This window comes from Gasterosteus aculeatus, chromosome 5, assembly GCF_964276395.1.
Source record: "Gasterosteus aculeatus chromosome 5, fGasAcu3.hap1.1, whole genome shotgun sequence".
Classification (NCBI taxonomy): Eukaryota; Metazoa; Chordata; class Actinopteri; order Perciformes; family Gasterosteidae; genus Gasterosteus; species Gasterosteus aculeatus.
The window spans coordinates 9,099,553-9,125,584 of NC_135692.1; the positions used below are offsets into that span (position 1 = coordinate 9,099,553).

Genomic DNA, 26,032 nt, shown 5'->3' on the forward strand with positions numbered 1-26,032 from the left:
GTCGATGTTTCCTGTGAAATGAGAAAAACTGGATTGACTGCTTGTTCCTATCCGGATGATATTTAAACCTGTACTTGTTTTAATAACAAAATGCACCGCCTCAGGTGTACGTTCCATTTCCTGCTATTTTGCGAATGCTAACATGCTAATCTAAGTCCTTAGCGTAGCATTTTAAAGCCGCCTGAACGCTGCCAGCTCGACTGTGTCTCCGTGTCGCTCAGATAAATTGAAGGATTACGTGCTCCCTGTTGGCTTGAGAAATCCAACCGCTGATATATATTATAAAGCCCTTTAAACCCTCTTGGATTACCAGCATTCCAAGAGAAGTCATTGTCACTAAGCGCGAGGCAGAGCTGTCTTTGAACTGACATTTGGAAGACAATGGGTTTGAAGTCAGGGTCCAGATTCACAAGGATGCAAATTTCTATCTCTATATACGGCCAAATAGAAACAGCCAAATACACGACGTTTGACCAGAGTTTAGGGGCAGAATAATACTCAGTTAAGCATTTTATCATTACAGTAGTTTTTCAGTGTGCCCACATAATACAAAGAGTGTATCTGCTGCTCATTGATTAGCATAATTAGCTATCGAATAGCTTAATTATTTTAAACAGTTCACTTCAATGCATAGCCTAAATGCCCATTTAAAATATTATGATATACGTAAATCTGCAAATAATAGCGTTATAACAGATGGAATTAGCAAACTATAAGTACATTTCTAAGATATGCAAAAAAAACAGTTTCAGGCAGAAATGGTAAAATGCTGCTTTATTTGCTAAGAGGTTAAGACCGATAATTCCACTAAATGTAGACGAGCGCTGTGGTGTTTAATCTAGGATGTACACACACACACACACACACACACACACACACACACACACATGCATTACTGGCATTATCTGTAACTTAAACCCCAAACAAAAGTGCTTACAGAGCTCACAGCCTGACGGTATGTTCCGGTGGCTTCCTGCTCGCTCCACTGTGCTTGGCGGCGTATCTTTGGACATGTGCACTCACCCGTGAGAAGAGCGGTTAACATACAGCGCATAATCTACTTTAAACCCTCATTCAACCAGATTAACCAATTGAGAACCATTTATGCCCACAGAAGTGCGGAAAAGAAAAGATTGAACAAATTCACTCTATTTAGTTGAAATTAGCCGAATTTCTTTGCGTCCAACTCGATAACCGAAGCGGTTATTACAGTCGGGGAAAAGACGCTTAAGCATCCAGCTTTGGAGGTCACACTTTGGCATCATTTTGTCTGCTGTAAATTGCTGCGCTGCCGAATGTGAGATGAGCAGTTCTTCTGAGTCGTGGCGCGCTGGATGCTTGAGCCTCTCACACCTCCACGCATGCATGTCATGACTCCACGAGCTGGTCCTGATACCGGCGCTTCCGATCCCTGAGAACCCAGAAAAAGACGTGTCACAACCGCTACCTCCGGCTGTTCAATGCTCGCTCTCTCTCTCTCCCTCTCTCTCGTCCAAGCCACTCGTCTGATGTCTCAGACTTTGTGCTTGAGTCAGGCGAGAGAACATTCTGAAAATATATCTCATTTGCATTCTCGGTGTGATTATGACGCCGGACAAGTAGACGCAACATTTTTTTTTTTTTCATCCATCTTTTCAGCTGAAAGGTCACATCTTGTTTGCTACTCGGTGGGGAATAAAGACTTTTTTTTTTTTTTAGAGAAGAACTGTGGTGACATTTTCACATTCTATTGGTCGGTTGCGGTCCTGATTGTCCGTGCTGTTTGTTTACTTTAGCTTTATTGTCCCCGGGCAAATAGATGCTAAAGAAAGCATTCAGGATGTTTCAGTCACGTTATCAGTGTGCTGCTTCAAGTTCATAAGCTCTCTCTCTCTCTCTCTCCTCCTCCCTCTCTGTCCCTCTCCCTGTCACTCCTCTCTTTTTTGTCTTCTTCCATCTCTGTGTACACGTGTGTGCGTGTGTGTGTTGTACTCTCCCTTCTCTATGTGTGTGTGTGTGTGTGTGTGTGTGTGCGTGCTTTCTGCTCCCAGCCCCTCTGCGGAAAGCAAAGTTTGTGGAGAGCCCTCGCATTCCACAATCAGAGCTTGGCTCCCCTACACACACCTCCACCACTGCCAAGAATCCAGACCTGGACACATACTGCCCCGGTAAGTCTTTGGCCCGGCTCATCCCTCATTTCTTGGTGTTGCTTTTTCTGCATGTTTGTTCCTCTCCGCGGCTGCGGTAGAGAGGTACGGCGATAAAGGGAGAGATGTTTTTTTTTGCCGCCTGCTGCAGCGAAAAAGTGAAACATTGCAAAGTCATTGATGAAATGGCTTCGCTGGCGGCCACAGTGTCCATCCTCCTTTGTCGAGCCCGTCACACGAGGATGGCGCCCCGCTGAGATTTTTGGTTTCGAGTGCATCTGCTTTGTCCTGCCGCCACTGAGAAGTGCAGCATTGGCTTCTTGACCCGTCTTGTTGGCTCGACCTCTCGTGGCTATAAAGACTTCTCAGCAGAGCGGGACGATGCTGAATCCCCCCCGGGGTGGGACAAAGACATGCGGGCAGTAATGGTGGGAGGTCTCCGGGCATTTTCTAACTTCTAAAAATGGGCGAGAACTTGCTTCCAGCCTTCTCCTTGTAAGTAGGTTTATGCAAATGAATACACGTTTTATGGTATTTCTTCTGGTATGCATCCGTTTATTGTGTAAGGAAAAGGACTCTTTTGTTCTGGTACCGGGCTGGCAGTCGAATCTCCCGGATGAAAAACTGTTGTGCCCGGCTGGATTGTACATCAACCCTGTGAAACAGACTGTGAAATAACCAATCAGTTGTGATGAGCTGCTCAAAGCGACCGCAGATGTGACATTTCAGGGCTGAGGCAGTCGTCTCTCCTGCACCATCGAGGCAGGAAAAAAAACAAAAAACAGTTCACCGGCAGGAAGCCTGTGTCGGCGCAATAACAACGTGTGCTGGAGGGGAACCAGGAGGGATGAGATGAGTTTTCTGGGGCGATGACTCGAGCCTCCCAGGTGGACGGACATCTTCGCTCTCAACAAGGGCAGTGACTCGAACATCTGATCGCATTCCGCTCGGCAGGCACCAGCTGATTTTTATGGCCTACAAAGACGTTTGTGGTCTCATGAATGTGGTTAGTGACGACTTTGTGGAGTGAAAGCTTTTCTAATGATGTAAAAGCTCCTTCCCGGAGCAGATGTGGCCGCTGCGGATTAAAGCCACCATCATGGTGTTTCGTCATTTTATACAACATTTCTATATCGTTGACGTTGAGTTCAGTTGAAGTCCAAGTAAAAGGATGCTGAGTCATCCTTTTTTTTGCAGTCAGCGTAGTAGAACAAATGAAGATCTAAGCCTCTACAGGGGCGTGCCGGTGTCTGAGTTTGATTGACAGCAATTTGCAGTGTAGTTGTAGTAGTGGTGTTGATTTTATGCTACGATATTAGACACTCTGCATACCACGGTGTATAATATAATATAAAGCAGTCCTGCTCTTTGTCACATTAGTCAAGTACACCCAGAATGACTTGAGGGTAAACCAAATCGTGTATATGTGTACTGTATATCATCACATAAGATACTGATAACTAACCAGCATCCTGAGGTGCTTTCATGTATAAAATCCACCACATTCGGTTGCAGATACGAACACCACTGTGCACACGAGGAATGTGCAATTCACGCCTCTGATCTTGTGATTATCCTTCCAGCCGCTGGTGTCCTGATGATGTGTTTGCTTGTGCACACCTATTTGTGCCTGTCTGTTATTCATGTTTTCTGAAAGAGGTGTGAATCTACCTTTTGCCACCACTTCTGTTTAGCTGTCAACAGCTACTGACGTAGTTCATTTTCACCTCTCTCCGTCTTCGTGTGCCACCTCTACTTTGAGCCTTCCGTCTCCACCTTTCCCAACCACAAGCGCGGGCGGCTTGTGGGAACGGCGTACGTGCGTCTCTGTTGGACTCACCCTGCCGGAGCGAAAGTTGAGGTGGGCAGGTGGAGGTGAAACAGGAGCCGCCGTATGGTATGTGCCATCTCACCTGCAGCCCCGGACCTATTAATACCGTCTCCTGTGCTCTCCAGTCCCCTGCCTGCAGCACACATGCTTCTCTCTCGCTCTTCTCTGTGGCCGGCCGGGAAGAAACAGATGCGCTCGCACAGAAACGCATTCCTAGCTGTGCGCAAAGATAGTTGCTATGGCAACCATCTGTCTTCTTTCGCAGCTCAGGAATCTGGTGGCAGAGGAGCGTGTGTGTGTGTGTGTGTGTGTGTGTGTGTGTGTGTGTGTGTGTGTGTGTGTGTGTGTGTGTGTGTGTGTGTGTGTGTGTGTGTGTGTGTGTGTGTGTGTGTGTGTCGGGGGCTGGTTTCAGAAAAAATAAGAGATGTGTTTTATATCTTTTCTTTTCATCATATTCAAATGTCATCATTAAAGGGTCCTATGCTGTCGCTGTGAGGACTAACGGTTCCGGATGCTGTCGCGTAGCTTCGGCGCGATCCACATATTGGTGTCGACATGTATTTTATTGTTTTAATATGTATTTTAAGAACAAATGAGCTATAAACAGGAATATACTACTGCCACAATATGGTAATGCATACATGTCCTTTGTGGAAGGTTCTATAACGTGTATGTACATGAAGATGAGATTTTAATTGGCAGATCCGTGATAGTATTTCGGTCCGGCCTCTATGTTTGACTACAGTGTTTTTGCTTGTCTGGTTGTCAGCTGGCTGTGACCGATGTAGTACAGGCAGACGGAGGCAAAGACGTGGACAAAGAGTCGAGCAAAGAGGACGCAGACGAAACAGTGAGCCAGAGAGAGAGAGAGAGAGAAAACAACCGAGCCCCCATTCGATCGCGGTCACAAACCCCCCCCATCCCCCCCAGGAGCGGTTGACTAACCAGTGCTAATGTATTCACTGCCCGATACTACCAGTGTGTAAAGTGCCCTCGCCGCCTGCACGTGCACACACACGGCGTACAGACAACACCTGTTATTATAATGGACGGCGGGTTGATGTTCCCGCTTTTGTTCACCAGGGTGGCTGCTCGTCCCAGGCGCCCCCCCCCCCTCCCTGCGATATTAGCCGCGAGGAGGAGGAACGGTGATACCTTTACATCCTCTCCTTTCCTGCATTAAGCAGTCCTCCTTGGGGGACGGTCGGGGATTCAATGACCTTGGAGGCCCCCTTTCTGCTCCGTGTATCCGGCTGCTTTCACTGAGCCGCTGCAGCCTTCTCATCACGGAGGATTAGCCGTTTAGGACCTAATGCTCGCCGTGATTACCTCATTATAGACAGTTCTGTTTGTAGGCCACGCATCCCGCCTCAACGTTCGTTTGTCCCCCTCCCTCAGAAGGTGCCAGTCCTTGTTACTGGCTTTAAGGGACTTGAAGTCGACCTAATGAGGGATCCTGGCGGCGTCCCGTCTGCCCGCGCATGAGCAGGTGGAGAGGGGCGCCCGGGCCTTTGGATTGCCTCGTCCGTCTGCGGGTCCTTAAGCGGACGAGTGAGGACAGAGGCCGCGGGCTTTTAGACGAGCCGTCTGTCTTTAGGGACGGGGTGCGGCCGCTGGGACTTTCTAATGGTCGTCAGTCAGGACTTTGTGTAGCTACCTGCCAGTCTGGTCCGACCTGCCCGGCAGGAAAACGAGTGGGAGAGAGAGAGAGAGAGAGAGAGAGAACCGGCCCTGCCGCTCCGTCTCGCTGCTGTTTATTTAAACACCGGCTATCCTCGTGCTGGCGGCTTCAATGTCATTAATGTCTCGGCCAATTCTCTGGGTCGTGAATAGTGATTAGTAGAGTAGGATTAGTGAAAAGCGGCGCGAGTGGCACTGTAGCAAGCCTTGTCATGGGTGGACAGTAACCAGGTAACCGGGGCCAGAACATGAAGTCATTTTATGTGTTGGTTCTTGTTTCAAACATCCTTCTGCGTGTGCGTGTGTCTGTGTAATCTTCTAAACTTCACACAAACTCACCCTAGTGTTTCCCCTCAGAGTGGCGAGTCTCTGTAAACAGGATACAGAAGAGTTGGATACACACCCACTTTGTATTGGAGAACCACACAGCAGTCTCTCGCTCTCTCTCTCTTTTGCACTCCCTCCCTCTCTCTCTCTCACACACACACACAAACACACACACACACACACACACACACACACATACGCGCAGGTGAAGGGCGTATCTCATTACGTCACACTAGCTGCAGTGCTGATGGTGCGGAAGGAGCTGTCGAGTGAAGAGGTTGTTTTTTTTGTATTTTCTTTCTGTTTCTAAACGAGCTCTGAAAGGATTCTAAAGGGAGTTTAGAGTTTTGCGTCAGAGGGCACTCGAGAGGACGCGTCCGACAGGGGGGCGGAATGCGCCTTTAGTGCACGGCCCCGAGCGCCGGGGAAACTCAGGTGAGGGTGTTTCACGCCGTTGCCCAAGGTGCCGTCGTCCCTTCTGGGGTTGAATCCAGACGCACGCCGTGTTTCCAGTTAAAGACGGCGCAGACGTGATATTTGAAAGGATGTTTTTTTTTCAGAGGGGGTGCGGGGTTAAAACAAGCTTCTGTCCTGTTCCCACCCATCGCTGACACAAATTTTTATTTCTCTCTCTTTCTCTCTCTTTCTCTCTCTCTCCCCCACCCCTCCACCTGCTTCCTCCTCCCGTCTCTCTGCCTCTGCAGGGGAGTCAAGCCATGAGCTGGGCCCCCCTCCGTCGGTGGATGAGGCAGCCAACACATTGATGACGCGCCTGGGTTTCCTTCTGGGCGACAAAGTGAGCGAGGGGCCAGCCGGTACCCAGTACAGCATGGAGGAGCCTGAGGCGAGACAGGTAACGGCCCCAGTAATGAAACTGGACTTTTTGTCGTTTCAACAACGAGGACGCTGCGCAGCTTCTGCTGTATTTTCCCGACAAAAGTCACCACGATCATGAGTTTTCATGTCCCTTCATAATTGTGTATGTGATTTAGACATGATTTAGACATCGTGGGGAATATCGTCCGTCTGATTTCACCTGTGTGACTTCATCGCATCTGTGTTCGCACTCGGTTTTTGACGGATCGCCGGCTCTCAAAAGACAGATTCAGAACGTGTCGGAGCATCTCCATCACACATCAGATATCTACCCCCACCCACCCCCCCGTCTAATTACATTTTTCTTTAAAACGCTTGATCATTGAGAGCGAGTTTTGTGAGTTGTGAGGTTTGTCTCCTGCACCTCAACCTCCCAATTTGTGGAGAATCAGCAGTTGTACAACAAACGGCTCCGGGCTGCAGCAGATGTCCTGGTTTTTCTACCTAAACCCGACTTCACAGGTCTGCATTCTCCCAAACAGAGGGAAGAAAACAGTGAGAGAACAGAAATAATGCTGGGGGGGTTTCGGGGTGGGGGGGGGGGGGGGGCGGGGGGGACCTGTTGCTGAAGCGTTCATAGGTGTGGGTTTTCGCACTGAAGCGGTTTGGGTGAGCGATTAGACTGATGGACTGCCTGTGCTCGACGCGAGCGCTGCTGTAGCAGTGGGGGTGTATAAATTGCGAGAGGGTTGATTCAAGCGGCTCTTTTTAGAGACGTGACTCACACTCGCGGCCCGCTGCATCGTGCACACGGTGCAAACGTATCATTTTGGATATCTACCCTGAATACTGTTCTCTGGATTGGCTGATTCATTAACATACCAGAACTGGATTAAAATAATGACAAAGATTCCGAAGACGCCATCCATCAGCAGATTAGAGAGTGGGCCTGTTGTCATGTTCCTCATAAGAGAGCGCAGTTATACAGTCGATTTGACTGGATATTTTCAGGATGCCTGTCTGTCTCAATGTGTGTCTGCCAGTCATCTTTATACCGCAGCTGATTCACCACGAAGCCAGGCAGACAACAACCTGCTTTTGAATAAAAATTCTCAGTGAAAACACCAATCCACCGCCTTCCGTTCCGACTGGGATTGACTGCCGAGTGTAGCCGGCGTCTCGGCTGCAACAACTCCACAGCCGACGGAGCGAGGTGACCTTAACGTGCAGCGGCTAATTGCCTCCCGTGCTCCCGCGCTCAAGCGACCCCGAATTTAAGCCGATCCTCGTGCAGCGGTGGAGGTCAGGTCCTTCGTCGGACGGGGCCCATTAGCCCCGGCAGATGGCGCTGCCGTGCGTTTCTTCGCGTGCGTCCGCTTTTGGGGTCGAGCTCCTCCCAAAACCGCAGGCTGAGGCCTTTGGCAGTCCTTTGGCAGTGTGCTGACCTTGTTTACAGGTGTCGCCGCTCATAATTCAAACGCTAAGCTTGTACCTTTTGAGCGGCTTACACAGTGCAGGCCCTATTTACACGATCCCGAGGATCAGAGCCACCCGACCCTACGACCTATTGCCCCCCCCCCCCGTTCATCCGCCGAGCCACGGCCGCAGGAGCCCGTCGTCGGATAACCGGCGGATAAGTCAGTGATGTAAACAGTCGTTAGTTGCAGCCTTGCTCGCGAGTGTATGTGTGCGTTTATTAGCTCAGCGTCTCCACTCTCCCGCAGATTAAACTCGACTCCATCCAGCCTTGAGCGCCACTTGACCCCCCCCCCCCCCCCCCCCCCTCCCGTTGTCTCCTGAACGCCCCAGCAGACCCTTCAAGGGGAGACCCTGCGTGCGTCGTAAATCGCTTGACAACTTGGCTTCTTTTTGCTCCCGCGGACGCTGCATGAGAGTGCGTCTGTTTTGCAGCGGATTAGACGCAGTAGAGTTTGTTGTTGTTGTTGTCCCCTCGTGTTTATCTCAGTCTAAGCATAAGATGTATGATTTGAGGTGAAATATACTTTGTAAAGAACTACAGCGTACAACCTCACATGTGCCAAGGGACTGAGCTGAATCTGATTTTGGAAATGCCCCTCCCATTTATTTTCTAAGAAGGGGAAATTACTGTTTTCCTGCATTTAAGATGTAGCACTAACATCCTTGTTGTGTGCACTAAACTGCCTTTCAGAAACAAAACAAATAAACATCGGAGGCTATTTCTATTTGTCTTTGTGCCGTCCTCCTCAGCTGTAGAAGACTGTGTTGTGAGGTACATTTGTAAAGACATTTCAGGGTGTTATAGGTGCCATGAATTAGCATTAATGGATACATGTGTAATTCTTTTGTGTGAGTCTTGTTTTCTTATTTGCAAAGCTTTCCCGAAAGTACAAATCACTATTCTTCATTCGTGTTAGTATCCACGTGGGAGGGAAAATCCTTTGAAGGACTGACTACATGAAGCCAGCAGGGGGGCCGAGCTTTTAAAAATCTGCAATATTGAAGTGACATTTTGCTCTGAATATGACTCTCGTATTAAAAGTTCAAACATTGTACTTTGACTTTTAGTCTTGTGTATTTTATTGGAGTTATTTGAACCAAACAAAGCTTTTTTATTTATTTTTAAAACGGCTTGTGTGTGTTTACAAGGGCCAAAACCAGAGGAACAGCCCGTGCTCCACCCTGACCAGCAGCACTGCCTCACCCCCTGCAGGCAGCCCCTGCTCCACCCTCCCCCCTGCCATGCCCGGCCAGGCCAGCAACAAGGACTGCGCCTACGGCTCCGTCACCAGTCCCACCTCGACCCTGGAGAGCAGGGACAGCGGGATAATAGGTAACATCTGCACACACACACATTGTGAAAGAATGAACACGTTAAAATGTCAAATGTGAGAATTTATATTTTCCACAATGACGACAACCACAACGCGTTGTACGTATGGGAAGACCGGTATACTAGGAACAATAATTCCTCTTGTAGGTAGCGGTCTCTTTTTTGGGGATTTCAAGTGGTATGAAAAGTAAAACTATGAACCATATAAGAGAATAACTATAAAACAAAATGTAACAAAAGAAGAAAAAGATACAGACAAAACAGAAATAGTCAACTTTACTTGCTGACAGTTAAGCCGTGCTCCCGAATGAACAAATGACGCACATCCCTGCCGCGACCGCGTCGTGTCCGCCCGCTGACCGCCGCGTCGTTCTCTTTCAGCCACGCTGACCAGCTACTCGGAGAACATGGAGCGAGGCGGCAAGTACGGCGACGGCTCCCGGGGGAACCTGAAGCTGTGGCAGTCCCAGAAATCAGGCATGGACTCCTTCCTGTACAGGGTGGATGAGAACATGACCGCCTCCACCTACAGCCTCAACAAAATCCCCGAGCGCAGCCTGGAGAGCATGTCCTCCCACTCCGCCCACTCCATCCCCCTGTACCTCATGCCCCGCCCCAACTCTGTGGCCGGTGAGTCCCTTCCTCTTTCCCTCCCTTCTCCCAGATAGGTGCAAGGGAAGCCAGCAATGAGGTCACTTACGAGAGCGCGGCCGTGGAGTGTAGCAATTCTGCGAGGGCGCCGGGGCAAAATTGGATGGCGCCGCTGCTTCTCGGGCCCCTTTTATGTTTCTGACTCCTTCAGTGCTCCCTCTTGCACTCCTCGAACGCTTCCTTTCCTGGCTTGTTTTCTCCCGAGATGAACTGCGATCCTTTCCTTTTGTGTTCTCTAACGTCCATTTGTGTGGATCCCGTTGTCGACAATGATAAAAACGAAACCAAAGTGGAGGACCGTTGGTATTGGGGTGAGGGTTAGCAGCAGTTCAGGAGCAAAAGATTGGATCTGCGCATATGGGGCAGGTATTCTGTGAACAAAACGTATCCCAAAGCTGCACACCTTATTTCTCCTGAATATCTGGGATAAAACCGCTTAACCTTTCATCTGTTGTCACTTTTACAACATGGAGTAATTACATAGAGAGGAAACTGTTGTTGTCAAATTCAACGGGGTTTATTTTGAATTTGTTTGGCGAAGAGCTGCAAATCCGCGGTGGCATTTCATACATCCCTTCGGTGTGGCTCGAAACCACAGAGCAGAATAATACAGTCCGGGGAAGGATAAAGAAAAAACGGCTTCAGAAGGAGAACATACTGCGGCTGGGAGAATATCACATGAGAAAAACAAAAAAAACAGGCATTTTTCATCAGAGGTCTCATTGAGTTTCTGATTTGCAGGCTCCCGAAAGGTGCCGGTAAATACATCAGTTTCATAACACTGAGGCAGTCCTAATGCGCCTGATTGTATTACTGTTCCCGTCGTGAGAAGAGGCCGTTACAGACCACGAGCTCCGGGCTGGCGGGGGAGTGTGCCGTCCAAACACTGCCCATGCGCCTTGCCGCCGCGGCTACGACCCCCTCTCGTTATGCCGGTCATGTTCCGTTGTTTGACGCCGCCGTCTGGCAGCGCGGCGGTTTTTAGAGATTCACCCTCGATCTCATCTCCGCCCCTTCAACTCCCTTCGGATTCACAGACGTGCTACAAGCTGCAGGTGAAGGAGGCACTGAGGAAAAAAGGGGGGAAAAAGGACATTATGTTTTTAGAGGCATTTGCTAAACAGAAATCCTATATTGGGGAGATGGAAATGCGAGGAAAGAGGAGCGAAAGCAGAGTTTTTCGTAATCTCGCTCCCTCTCACTCTTTTCCTCCACAAAGAGTTATTAGACGATGGGAGGCGAGCGCCGGCTGAGGATTGGCTGGGCTCACACAGCAGTGCAACATCAAAGCCTGAGGCATTAACCGTTTCTATCCCCCACGGTGACAGAGAGAGAGTGTCTTTGATGTGCGGGGGAGTGTAGGGGGGGAGACAGAGCGAGAGCAGAAGGCGAGTGGGGAGGGAGACGAGGAGGGAGGTGGCTCCTCTATTACCTAATGAAGGCCGTGCGTTGGTAGAGCTCAGGGTGGATATGGAGGACGGAGCAACCAGGACAGAATATCCTGTTTCTCTGCTGAGAGGTTTTTATAAATTAGCCCGTAAGGAATTTAATTAGTTTTTGAGGTTTCATTCAGGGAAGAGTTATAAGTAAGGAATCCATTAGTATTTCTTCATTATCAGTATCCTTAAAGAAGAAAGTCAAGATGAGGTTGAGTTTTGAAAAAAGCTTTTTCATCTCCCTCCTTCTCCGTCACGCCGCCGCCGCTCAGCTCTCGCATCAGCGATGTGGACAGTTGCATCATCGTCCACGTAACATTCATTTAGGTTGTCGCTACCGTTTAGAAAAGAGCGGCAATCGCAAGATCCCAAGCACCTGAATACTCTCCATCTCCATCTTCTAACCTGTGCGGCCAAGACAAAGCAGCTATGGAGGCACGAATACTTCCATGTCTCCTCGATTATACCACCTGCGCTTATATATTCTCTTCAGTACCCGTAAGTATTGTTGTTTAAGTGGCTGCGTTATTTATCGCCTCGAGTCATCTCTCTGGGAGACGAGAGGAGGTTGGCGTTTAGAGCACCAGCCGCCACCGTCTATCTGCGATGACTCGTCGGCTGATAGTGTGACCGGCTCTGGACGGCAGCCCGGCCCGCCTCCCGAGTGCGTGCACGCGTGCGTCCGTGCTATCAGTCTTTGTAACAGGAAGTGACTGATGTGGCTGTCATCTCCCCAAAAAGGGCTGAGCTCTTGCCTGCACAGTTACTTTTCCTTTACTTTTTTATTCTTCTTGCCTTCTTATTTCCTTTAGTGTGCAGTCTTAGTGCATTGGCGCAGGAACTTAGAACGTCATCCCTAGCCGCCTGCTGCATTGCAGATAGAGGTGATGAGCACACAGATTTGATTCCTCACATTCAAACACAGTTGAAAGGGAGGAAATAAGGAGTCTTTTCAGCCTCGTGGCCCTGAGTCATTCTCCTGTGGCTCTGCAGAAGATTAGTGCCTCCACTATCTCCACTTTTAGCCCAGTCGGATGACCGGCACCCACATTGCCATCAGGGCCAAGCCTGCAGCATTCCCAGCTGCCGTTTTTCCTCCACTTTGGGAAACCCGCGTGGCTCGTGTTTTTTTTGGGGTCTATGGCCTGGTTGACCCGTACAGAGCCGTGCACATGCAAAGGACTTCACCGAGCTTCAGTAAGGCGGCACCTGCAAAACACTCTTTAAATCATGGTTAGCGTCCGTGATGAGGTGCCGGTGGGGTCAGAGACCTGAAACATGGAGCGATTACTGGGCCTTATTTTGTGGAGTGAACAAAGTAAGACGCAGAAGATGACACACACACACACACACACACACACACACACACACACACACTGACACGGACACTGAATTTGACATGTATAGTAAAAAAAATAAAAGGTTTGCCGCTCCGATAAAATAAGTCACATTATTACTGTGTAATGTCAGTTAAGGTTAGACAGATGATTTCTGGAGAGAATAATGCTCCCCTAAAACAGTCCATTCAAAGTAACATTCTGACTCATAATGTTCCCACAGAAAATGAAAAAAATGGCACCAGAAGTTGAAACTGGAATAAAATGTAAGAAAAACTAAAAGAATCTTCCCAATTCGGAGGAAGTTGAGGGATTGCCTCAACACGGCTCTCAACATGGCGACCGTCGGGCGTGCTGCTAGCAGCTAGTGGTGCTACCAGTGCTAACGGCGCAGAGAGCAGCCAGTGGGCCACACACACCGGGGCTCACGTGCATGTTAGAGCACTCTGAACACTCTCAGAGGAAGAGCCACTTTATTCGCCGCTCAGGTAGCCATTACTCCACTATATCTTCACATAGAGTTGTTTGCTGCCGCTTTAATACCCCGAATATCGAATTTAGCTCCCTTAAAAGTTCCCAGGAAATTGGTTCTCAGAGATACCCAAACAGCTTAATATTCTGTCTTCTCTCGCCGTCTCTGCAGCTTTTTCCATTATCTCTGCATTAGAAAAGTTTGTTCTGAACAGATTTTCCTGTCAGAGCACCTGTTGGCTTATTCAAAAGGGACAAACGAACCGCTCTGTTCACGACGGGGTCTTCTCTTTACGTAATGACTTTGTCAGCGGCCCGTCTGACAAAGTCACGGTTCAGGTGTGAAGGAGAATCAAGGCCGCCGCTCGTCCCCCCCCACCCCCCCGCCGCCGGCCTCTGATCTTATTTAACATCCACTGACTCCGAAACGTTGGCCCACGCAAGACGCAGCGTGGTGCGAAACAATCAGCCGGTGTCAGACGGCACTCACTCCATGAATAAGACATTAGTCTGTTGAGCTAATTAATCCTGAGAGGGGCCCGATGGCATCTGCCTCCGTGCAGCGTGACAGACATCGAGGGGGACGGAGCGTTAGGACCGAACCGCGTAGGGCCGGCTCGCGCTCTCCTGTAGGAGATATGAGTATGAGAGTCTGACAACAGCCTCAAGACACCGGCATGATCCTGTGCCTCCCCGTGTATATATATAATATATATATATGTATACGTGAGAAGGGGGACTCTGGATGACTGAGTTCATACATATGCTGATGATAGCTCTTTCTCTGAAATACCTCCCTCTCTCTCACAGCTACAAGTTCAGCCCACCTGGAGGACCTGGCGTACCTGGATGAGCAGAGACACACTCCGCTACGCACGTCGCTGCGCTTGCCCAGACAGAGCACCACCTGCGGGCCGGGTCGCTCCGGGCAGGACCTGAGAGGTAAGCAAGAGACGACGCCAGCACACACACAGACCATCAAAACCCGTTATGTCAACCGAAACCTACGCTGACCATGCCACAACTTTTAAGGTTTCGCTGAAAAACGGCAGCAGGAGACGCTCTAAGAGCTGCAGTATGACCGTAGGTGCTGAGCCTCATTCACTGTTACTTTCAGATTGCGTGTGAGAGGAGCATGCGAGTGGGGGGGCGGAGGGGGGGCGGCAGTACACGAAAAGCATTTAGTCAGGTTGTGTCACCACTAAACAAAGAATTGTCTCAGTGCTTTGCTTGCATGGGCAAGCAAATCTCCTCCCCCCCCCCAAGGGCCAAATGGCCTCGTGTCACGACATTATGTGTCCCCCTCGCCCTCCTTCCTCAGTCACTTAGCCGGTAATGAGCTCTAGATGGCAGAGGCCTGCCATCTAGGCGAGCACAAATATGCGTCCCCGTGTGTTTTGAACACCTGTTAAGACCCCACTTAGCCGAGAGCGAGCCCGGCTGAGCCGCCACTGTGATTCGCCGCGCCCGAGGCAGCTGGCCACACGAGAGAGAGAGAAAGAGAGAGAGAGGCAACGACGAGCTATATCCTCTGAGTCTCATTGTTACTGCCAGGAACGCTGGTGTCAGCCCTCCTCCTCCTCCTCCTCTAAGGGCGACCAAGTGTGTTTACAAGCCAACCGACTGCGTCCTGGCGTGCGGCGCGGCTCCTCGGATCAGCGTCAGACGGGTGACCCGAGGAGAAGGCCGGCGGCTTGAAGGACACTATTTTTTCCCTGCAGGGTTTCTTTTTATTCCTGCAAAGTGTATTGACAGGCACTGAATGGAGGAGTCGTTGGTCACTTAATTGAAGTTGTCAGATTAATTGATGTATTCATGGCATCAGCAATGTTTTCTCTGACATTTTGTCGTTGAGAAAGATGGCTAGTGGATGACTCATGATTATTTGACCTCCCCCCGCCCCCCACGCCACCCAATCAAAACATTTACATGAATAACTGGCAGTGAAATTAGAATACAGAGGGAAACGCTTACAGTGATTTACAGTTTCAGTGATGGAAACCGCCGATGTGCAACAAAGAGCTGCGGACAGAATCCTTCTTGTTCAAATGCTCTACGAAAATAAGAAACGGCAACCAGGTAGAGTTCATTTTGGTTTAATTGCCTGAATGACGGCATATGGAGAAGGCAACCGTGATCTTTGCCCCGCGGGAACATGTTTGCTTGCGGCTGGCTCTATCGGGCCGCGTGAACGTTTAAACCACGACCGGAAAAATAAATAAATTTTCTCCTCATAGCTCATGACAAACTGCCAGAAGCTGCCAGGTTCATTAACATGTAATACGCAGATAGATGACTGATGTGTGTGCAGTGATGAGTTTGAAGCTTCAGCTTCAGTTCCGGATGATCTAGAGGAGACTGTTGGTTATGTGTGGGTCAGGTGGTAACCAGCTGACCGATGCAGCTCTCTCGCTCTCTCTCTCTCCCCCGCTGATGTTCTTTATGTCGGCCTCTTTGGATGCCGAGCGGCCGCCGGGGGCCCCGAGCCGTGCTGCTGTTTTGAGGAGAGTGAGTCAGACTGAAAAGGACCTTCTTGTGCTCCTTACTGCCTACCTCCAAGATTTACCACCCACCTCATCTATTCACCGCAATCTCGCTCGCATAACTGTGCACCGCACACACGTTCTCTCCCCTGATCATCTACTCTCTCTCCGCCACCCCCCCCACCCCCCCTCCATGCCCTTTCTCCCTCTGCTCGCATACACAAAATAGGGCTTTGTGTTACCTGATCATTTAGCTGATTCAAACATCAGGCTATATTATATGACTTTTAACTAATTATTAACTAATCCCTCCAAGGTACCAAGAGCGAATTGAATTGTTCCAACATTGCCTGAGTTTATCCAATGCTTGATATCGTTGTGCCACAGACTTTGTCCCACATACAACATACTGGAGCTCTTTTCATTCGCTTTTAATTCATAAATCAAAAATAGTCCCCAACAAATGTTTCATGTTTAAAGTGAATGAAGCTGTGAGTCGCATGGCTCGTCTAGATTGGATGAAACAGTTTAAGATGTTTATTTAACCTTTTGATAGCCGTAAACTATTCCCTGCTACCCGATGAATACATTTTAATTTAAACTGTCTTTTATTTCAGATGTGATATTTATTAGGGCTCTGTGTCTTATGTCACATACTTCGTCCTCCTTCCTCGGCTGCAAGATGTAGAAGTTAAGTCAGCAAGGTTTGTGTAAAATTAGGACACATGGTCCATAAACTCACCCAGGTTTATAATGATGCTCCGATTTCTAAGATTTCTTTTTTTCAAACATAAATTATGTAAGAACCTGTGTTGCCAAGCTCCCCGGACCCTTCACAGCGAGCAGGCCCTCCTCCTCCCCATCATCTCTCCTCTCTCTCTCTCTCCTTCTCGAGGTTGCTTAGCCACCGTGAGTCATCCTCACCTGGTGAATAATTAAAAACGTCTGAGCCTCTCTCTCCGTCTGGCGGTCGAGGGTTGGCGGTAGGCGAGGGACGGTGGAGTGACACCTCGCTGAATGTTGCCCGAGGAGGGGGGGGGGACTGTTATGCACAGGAGCAACAGCGATTCATCCGTCATTCCCTCTCACACAAACACACATTTGCTTCCGCTGTCCTGGAAAACAACTCCCTCGGCCCCGCGTTCTCAACATGGCTGCCATGTTTTTTTTGTTTTTTTTTGGTGGAAGACCTGCCCCAGTGGAGCAGTAGTGGCCTGCACGATTTAACGCGCACAAAGCGGTGTAATCGTTACCGCCCTCGGGGAAGGACCCTGGCCGATATTGCAGAGGTGTGTTTTTCGGACACGTTTGGCATTCGGTCTCCCCACCTCCGAGATAATTGGATTAGCAAGCACTTAGCCTCTCACATCCGGCGTTTGCATTGTAACTGGTTCCATTGGGTACTTTTTGCATTTCCCATCACTAGTGTTGCATCAGGTCCATTCTGACACCCAACATGAAGAGCAATACATCGGCTTGTGAATTATAGGCGGCGTAGGAAGGTCGTCGCCTTCTGAGTCTTTGTGTCTCTCTGACTGTGTTTGTGAAGTTAGCACTGAAATAATGTGACCGGGGAAATGGGATGAAATGTCTTTTTATTGCATTGGGTTGCAGCTGCCACAGAGCTCAGTGCAGTAAAATGCACTCAGTGTAAAACACCCCTTCAACCATCTTTGTACTATTTCCTGATATAAGTGGGAATATCCTTTAGCATGATCATCACGTTTCTGCAAAGATAATTAGCATCCTGAGAAGGGGTCGGGGGGGGCATTTGCAGTGTTGTCTGCTAAAAGGAGGCATGAAACGCAATATCAACTCATTATGTTATGCAGCAAAGCTCCTTATCAACACACTGGAGCCTTTTGCAGCTCTAATGCAGCAGCCCCTCCCTCACTTCCCCTTCCTGCACCCTGATGTATTTCGCAGCTCTGTAGCTGCACACAAAGTACAGAAATTTCTGCCGACACACAATAAATCCTGCTCGCTCTCGTTCATCGCACACCCGACTACTCTAATGTATGATACGTGTTTCCCACAAGTCAGAGTCCCAGTGTGCCGCACAGGGTGTGACGCGAGCTTTTGCACCGGCTGTCGTGGGAGCCGCAGTCGATCCCCACTGCGCATTGATAATCAGCAAAGCCGCTTGTGGCCCCGCCCCCTCCCCGCCCCCCACCGGAAACCTGGAAAACCGTTGACCGGTTTTCTACACATGGAGAACACGAGGAGTATCGGGGAAATGATCTCAACGTTCTTCTTTTGTTCCTTCGGGGGGGTAAACTCTGTCTCGGGGTCGTAACTCCTGAATAGTTAGGTCATCTCACTGCTACTGAAAACTGTGGTAGTTTATTATGATCATGTTATTCTAGGATCAATTTATCATATTTTCTGAATGATTTCTGGAAACCAGCGGGAAACCCAAGGAAGCAAAAGAAAAACCAAAGTGTAAATCCGATTACACGGTTAGTCTGAGCCTCTGTGATTTGCTCTCCGTTACTATGTGAAACACCTTTAGCGGCCTGTAACTCTCACACACTCGTCTGTGGAGCGGAGGTTTTGCTCTCTCCACATCCAGATGTCGAATTATGACTAGAGCTGGCTTCAATTGTTTCTTTATGGAGATTGAATGATCTTGCACGGCCCAATGGAACCAATTAGATACTCCTAAAAGTGCGAACCTTCTCCCTCCTCCCTCCAGACGGCCCGAGGAACACGCTCGATATAATGCAAAGGATTTCAAATCGTGATCAGCCCTGTTGTGGTGGTTCCCCGTATTTCTGACATCATGACGTGCCAATGTTGTTTTCTGCTTCCTTATTTGTTTGTCTGTACATTGAGCAACAACTGCTGCTGGTTCCCATTCCTGTCCTCACTGTCTTCCTCTCTCCCCTCTGTCACCACACTGTCTCTCTCTCTCTTTGTCTTATGCTCGCTGTCCGTCGCAGCTTCCGCTAATAACGCCAATGCCTGGCAATCGCAGTCACGTAAGTTACTTTCATTTTCATTTGTTGCACCGGGCGGAACGTTCCGTCCTCAACATTAAGGGACGTTACTGCCACGTTTCACAGAGCACGCTCATTTGGATTAAAGCATTTGAGTTATTCACACTCAACGCACATTCTCAACCAGGATTAATCAGCATAGGCTGATGTACCACTTAAAGAAACAACACGCCACATCGTAGAGAGCAGTTTTCACTCTTTTTTTTTTTTTTTTACTTTAAAAGATGGAAGGAGCAGACGGAACTTTATACTGAATTCATCGCACATCTGTTCGTACCAGATTAATTTTGGCCTCATTAGTCATTAATGGTCCATATGTTGGGCTGAGAAGATGCACAACCTCTGGAGGCCATGAGTTTAATGTGCCCCTCAAACGACTGTTGAATTCACGCCTTAGTGAGTGAAATCAACAGTCCTTGCTTGTTAAAGTGCCCAAAGCAATAATTCCCTCACATAGCAATCATTGAGCAATCAGTATAGTTTTAATTTCAGAAGTTTCACTTTCCACTTACTTGATTCATTTTGTGTTACTGTATTTCATTAAAAAAAATAGAACACAATATTTGTAACCCTGAAATCCACATCCACTCCTATTTTGTTTATCAATAGACAGCAATAGAATATTTTATTTTATATATAATACATGTGAGAACTACCTACTACTATTACACGCTTTTTTTCTGCATAGGTATTTATGTTATTCAAAATTATATCCAAGTATTACTATCATGTTAATGTACACGCAGTAACTCGCTCCATATCAGTCCTCAGATGCAAACAGGACAGATATGCAGACATCTCAAAATCTGTTATGCGCTAACTAGCATGTCAAATTCCTTTGATATATCTAACATACTTTAACAATAAATGTTCCTGATTCCTGAAAATGCTCGTGAAGGAACATGAATGTGCCTTTGACCTCTAAATCCTCTCTTCTCCTTGACCCGCCAGTGCGTTTTGCACCCTATCGGCCTCAAGACATCGCCCTCAAACCCCTGCTGTTCGAGGTGCCCAGCATCACCATGGACTCGGTCTTCACGGGCCGCGAGTGGCTCTTCCAGGAGATCGATGCCCACCTCAACAGCCCCAACGCCAGCACCAACCGCGGCGTGGCGGTGTTGGGCAACATCGGCTTCGGCAAGACCGCCATCGTCTCTCGCCTGGTGGCGCTCAGCTGCCACGGCACCCGCATGAGGCAGATCGCCTCCGACAGCCCCCAGGCGTCGCCCAAACGTAGGCTCACGTCTCCGTACGAGTAGTGCATTCGTGCACCGGGTGAAGATGCTAAACTGATGAGGATTCTTTTCTGAACTCCATTGTTGAATTTTGGTATTTTAGAAATGTTAGAAACCTTAAATTTAGAACAGAAAGCCGGCGCGAGTGTCTCACGCGTGTGTGTCTTGTGTCCAGATGGAGAGGGTCTCCCTCTCACTCAGCCCCAGCCCACGCACGGCACCCTGGGAGGAGGCAGCTGTCCCGGGACCCCCGAGATGAGGCGACGTCAGGAAGAGTCCATGAGGAGGCTGGCGTCTCAGGTACCGGATACACACGTGACAGACAAATACACCGGAGACGGTCTGCGTCTCCAAGTATTAAGACACGCAGATATGATCTTTTTCCTTCTTTTTTTTTACTGCTTTTCCTCCCATTTGCTTTTTTTACAAATGAAAATGATCTATTTATCTGCTGCGGATATATACAGCACCAGTCAAAGGTGTGGACACGCTTTCTTATTGAATTGATTGAGAAAATGTATCCAAACTTTTGAGTGGTACTGCGAGCGTGTTTACAATGTGCCATTTCTAGCTTTCAATTGATGGTTGCGTATTACGAAGAAGAAGATAAGTGCACCAGCCTGAGCCACTTAGGAATATTTCCTCCCACTCCTCCATTTCCTTTTTTTCTTTCACAGCTGTGTGAAATGTAAAAATATACATGTTAGAATTGCCAAATGCTATGTAAGGAGTCTAATTTGCATTCGAGTGTTGTCAGTTCTTCCTGTCCTATTTATCAAAGGGTGGAACTGCATGCATGATCGTTAAGGGAAAACATTGCCGACGTGTCGTAATAATACATTTTCTCGTGTTTGTTGTTAAGCATGACGTTTCCAGGCCTCTGTCCTTCGGTAAAGATCATCATTTAATGTCTTAGTTTTTCAATTAGGGACAGCGGAGGTGGCAGAATATTCAGCGAAATATATCATATATTTCTCCAAAGTGCGCGCATGGACACAGCGACTTTTGCTCCCCGAGGTGATAGACTTCAAATAAGCAGCAGATAAGCTGGGACTCCATTTTTATGCTCTTTTTTGTGTTAAATGTTGACTTTCAAAACACTATAACCGGAGAGTTTAGCTCGCTTTAACAGTGTGTGTGAACCCGGCTCTCTTTCCGGCTCTTCTTCCTGTCTTCTGTCTCACGTCGGCCCCCCTCCACCCCCCCCCCCATGCAGCTCAGCCATCTGCGTCCCCGGCCCCAGCTTGATGCATTATGCAGATGTGTTTAAAAGAGAAAAAACAACTTTGCCAGGGAGCCTTATGAAATATTTATACCTGTAGAAAGCCATTTCCCTGCCAAGCCATTAGATCGTGTTAACTCCGTGCATAGATGATGGCGCTCACTCCCCTTTTGTTTTAAAGACCTTTATCCCGCTGTGACCAAAAAAATTTGCATTTCGTTTCATTTCGATACTGCCTTCTGATCGCCGTCGGCAGCCTCTGAAACATTTCAAACTCTTTGTGATCTCTGTCGCCAGGAGCGCTTTAGTCACACCTGCGTCCGTTCGCTCAGTCGACTGACCTCCCCGGCAAACTCGCCCCCTCGACCGCCCCCTCTCGTGACGAACACAGACACATCGGATCATGTAACCATGGCCACGTTTGGAGAACATCGCGCAAACGGCTCGACTCTGTCGTGCCACAGTCATCCCGGCACATGAGCTCGCACGTGCCCCCCCCTTCCGGAAGCGGCCTCACCTGGCAGCCTGAAGCGATAAGTTCTGAATAGCTAAAGCGACGTTTCATTATACTGCAATGAAGTCGGAGGCAGTGCATGTGAAATGTTATTTCAAAAAGTGGGGTCATGTGACTCCCGCGAGCCCAGACCGTGGTCAATGTCGGGATCGCCAGGTGTGCACCGGAAGGGTGCGTCTTTTGGGGTTTCCTTGAGGGTTGACCCGGGCTGCGTCCTTCTCTCCGCTCTTTGTCGCCCCCAGGTGGTGGCGTACCACTACTGCCAGGCCGACAACGCCTACACCTGCTTGGTGCCGGAGTTCGTGCACAACGTGGCGGCCCTGCTGTGCCGCTCGCCGCACCTCGTCGCCTACAGGGAGCAGCTGCTGAAGGAGCCGCACCTCCAGAGCACCCTGAGCCTGCGCTCCTGCGTCCAGGACCCCCTGGCCTCCTTCAGGAGGGGCGTGCTGGAGCCCCTGGACGCACTTTACAGAGGTGAAGCACTCGCGAAACAAATTGGTCGCACTTGACAGCGGTTTCACGGGAACGGTGTATTTGTTTATTCTCATGCAAGTCGTCTGTGTAAAGTGAATTTTGTATTTTAATTGAACTCATGAGGGTGAATCAAACACAGCAGTTTGTAGCTCTGCTCTTTAGTTGAAGTATGTAGAAATCATTTTAGTTTAAGAATCATCACCGTGCTTTTGCCAATTTGTAACTTGTTTGGCCTCAGCACTCAATTTGCCACGTTCAGTTTATTGTTCGACTCGAGTCCTTTTGTGCATAATAACAGATGCCTTGTCAAGATCATAAAGCTCCCTATTTATTAATCCAAACAAAGCTTAATTTAGATTGTTCCAAACTTTCATTTTAAATGAAAAACAAACAAAAATCTGTAATGAAATTTCACTTGGTGGCTTACCCTCAAAGTCTAAATGAATCTTCGTCGTCTGAGGAGGAAGGCCATTAAATGTGGTTTATAGTTCTGCAATCAAATATATTTTATTCATGTCTTATCAGTCTGTTGTTTCCAAGTTGAATGAATTTCCCCAAAAAATAGTATTTCTGTATTTTTGTCAACATTCTTGTTCTGTTTCAGAGAGGAAGATCAACTCTGAGGAGGACCTCATCATCCTCATAGACGGCTTGAACGAGGCAGAGTTCCACAAGCCGGACTACGGAGACACCATCGTGTCCTTCCTCACTAAAACCATCAACAAGTTCCCTCCTTGGCTCAAACTGGTGGTGACGGTCAGAACCACGTTGCAGGTCCTTTATTTATTTATTTCTGACCTTTTTTAAAATGATTATTTTTACCATATATCAGCAAGTACTGTATGTCTACGTTTATGTTCACGGCCATTTCTCTGCCATGTCACTGTCACTGTTTAGGAGATCACCAACTCGCTGCCCTTCCACCGCATCTTCCTGGACGGCCTGGAGGAGAACGACGCCATAGACCAGGACCTGCAGGGCTACATCCTGCACCGCATCCACAGCAGCCCCGAGATCCAGAACAACATCTCGCTCAACGGCAAGATGGACAACACCACCTTCGGCAAGCTCAGCGCCCACCTCAAGGCCCTGAGCCAGGGCTCCTACCTGTACCTCAAGCTCACCTTTGACCTCATCGAGAAGGGCTACCTTGTCCTCAAAAGCTCCAGCTACAAGGTGTGTTTTTTTGCAGATTGATTGAACAGTGAAATTTGAGCGCACAGATATGATGAGACAGAAATTTGAGAATAGAAATCCTGGAAACAAACGTGCTCCTTATAGTCTTATTTTTTTGTATCAATAGTAGCTTAAACACTGCAAACAGGAACCTCTGATGGATAAATAAGAGTACTTTTAACCGATTTGCCAACAAAAAAAGCATGACTCAAGTTGTAGCCCACAGCGTTACTCACGGCCTCCATAGCAACAGAGAAGACAAGACAGGTTTCTAAACCAAATATCCTGGTATTTATGGTTTGCCAAGGCAACAATGGGATTGTTTTTTTTTATTGACCTGCTCTCTGACGTGCTTTGCGTAAAAATAGTTTCATAAAATATTCGTGACGGTTGGAACCAAACCCCTTTCCATGACTAATGCAGCTGAATTGTTTAAGTGTGCATTTCATAGTGAAATATGTTATTTCACACCTCCCGGGTTTATTTTAATTTCATGTATTCAGAAGTGCGTCCCGACTTCATAAAAAATGAAAACAGTAAATCCACATTCTCCCCGACCGCGTTGACGGGTCGGACGCGCGCTGAACAAACACCGTGCATTATTCATTTTCTGTAGAGTGCCGCATGCCCCCCCCCCCCCCCCCCCGCCCCAAATCAGCGATCCGATTCTTTCTTCTCAGGTGGTTCCGGTGAACCTGGCAGAGGTGTACCTGCTGCAGTGCAACATGCGCTTCCCCACGCAGTCCTCGTTCGAGCGGGCGCTTCCTCTGCTCAACGTGGCCGTGGCCTCGCTTCACCCGCTGAACGATGAGCAGATTTATCAGGCCATCAACTCCGGATCGCTGCAGGTAATGATGCCGAAATGTTACTGGACCTCCCAGCTTGAGACCGTTGAATACCTCGAGGCTTCCAAGTCAAACGACGTGTTGGAAAATGGGCCGCTCTGATCCGTGGTGGCGGTCAACGCCTCAGCTCACTTTTGAATGAGAAGACTTTAGTTACCTTGCAAAGTCATCTCTAATATTTGGTTATTATTATTATTGTTATTCTCTGTCCTGTGGATCAAATAAATGAACAGGATTGACATAATTATGATTAGATAAGTAACAAGGTTAATGTGCACAATGTTTAGGACGAGTACAAGATCAAATAAATCCATCCATAACTAATTTGTTCCCGTCTTATAAATGATATCAGCTTGACCTGAGCAATAAATAACGTTGACAGGGCACTCTGGACTGGGAGGACTTCCAACAGCGCATGGACAACCTGTCCGTCTTCCTGGTGAAGAGGAGGGACGGCACCAGGATGTTTGTCCATCCCTCCTTCAGGGAGTGGCTGATCTGGAGAGAAGAAGGAGAGAAGACAAAGTTCCTCTGTGATCCGAGGTGAGGGGGGGGGGGGATCTCTCAGCTGGCAAGTGCTGCAAAAACGTTAAAGTGTACGTCTTTACCTTGCTGTTAGACAGGACCTGAAGCCGTTAAATCCAGCCGCGTGTTCCTGTGTCTGGTGGCAGAGAGCATAGAAAAGAGCCCGTAAAGGATGTCTGGTCGTTACGTTAAAAGAAAGAGTAGCATAAACAAACCATCGTGACCCGAGAAAGACAGTTTTTACAATCTTCATTTATCTGCTGCACAACAATTTAATCAACAATCTCAGCTTTTTTTTTTTTTCAAGAAGAAGAATTAACAGGATTGCCAATAAAATGGTGAAAAAAAGTGTGTGGATGTAATGATTTTTCCAACATGGTTGGTGCAGGGACATTGTGCTCCTTTTTGCAATTATGGACGGATCGCTCCACCGATTGCACAGGTGATCCCACGGCGTGATGATCCGATGAGTCAGTCTCACGTATTGAGTCCCTGTTCGTAACTCTCTGCAGGAGCGGTCACACCCTGCTGGCCTTCTGGTTCTCCCGGCAGGAGAACAAGCTGAACAGACAGCAGACTATTGAGCTGGGCCATCACATCCTCAAAGCACATATCTTCAAGGTATAGTTGTCTCTGCACGCATCTACACGCTCACACACCAACGCACAGCTGTGGTGAGGCTCCAAAGTAATGAATATTTACAACCCGTCTCTCTCTTCAAGGGGCTCAGCAAGAAAGTCGGCGTTTCCTCATCTGTTCTTCAAGGCCTGTGGGTTTCCTACAGCACGGAGGGCCTTTCAGCTGCACTTTCCTCACTCCGAAACCTCTACACTCCCAACATCAAGGTGAAGAGAGGAGCCATACTTAAACAATGTCGGGGTACCGAATCAAGGCGGCTCCTCAAAATATGCAACGCACCAAAAAAAATATGGTCTCATTTACTTTACTTTTTTTGAGGCATTATGTGTGCTGGTTGTCCATCCACTTGTCCAGCGGCCGTACTTTCGTCCGTCCCCTTATCGTGGACGCAGGACCACCTCCATCAAATGTTGCCCAAACGTCCGCGTGGGCT

The 26,032-nt window shown here is 48.5% G+C and overlaps 1 protein-coding gene across 13 annotated transcripts in view; it reads left to right on the plus strand.

Moving 5' to 3' along the window:
* The window catches only part of tanc2b (tetratricopeptide repeat, ankyrin repeat and coiled-coil containing 2b), a 106,103-nt gene that overhangs the window by 67,481 nt on the left and 12,590 nt on the right, over positions 1–26,032 (plus strand). For 5 of the 13 annotated variants that reach the window (XM_078103171.1, XM_078103174.1, XM_078103179.1 and 2 more), the window contains 14 exons: positions 6,669–6,817; positions 9,409–9,592; positions 9,974–10,222; positions 14,298–14,429; positions 18,913–18,951; positions 19,921–20,202; positions 20,380–20,504; positions 22,183–22,414; positions 23,019–23,188; positions 23,312–23,590; positions 24,271–24,438; positions 24,818–24,978; positions 25,473–25,581; positions 25,683–25,805. In XM_078103171.1, the coding sequence (XP_077959297.1) occupies positions 6,669–6,817; positions 9,409–9,592; positions 9,974–10,222; positions 14,298–14,429; positions 18,913–18,951; positions 19,921–20,202; positions 20,380–20,504; positions 22,183–22,414; positions 23,019–23,188; positions 23,312–23,590; positions 24,271–24,438; positions 24,818–24,978; positions 25,473–25,581; positions 25,683–25,805 (2,402 nt within the window). Of the gene's footprint in view, positions 1–2,030; positions 2,148–6,187; positions 6,400–6,668; positions 6,818–9,408; positions 9,593–9,973; positions 10,223–14,297; positions 14,430–18,912; positions 18,952–19,920; positions 20,203–20,379; positions 20,505–22,182; positions 22,415–23,018; positions 23,189–23,311; positions 23,591–24,270; positions 24,439–24,817; positions 24,979–25,472; positions 25,582–25,682; positions 25,806–26,032 lie in introns of those variants that run through there. The other 8 variants (XM_078103168.1, XM_078103173.1, XM_078103176.1 and 5 more) reach the window with 5 other exon arrangements.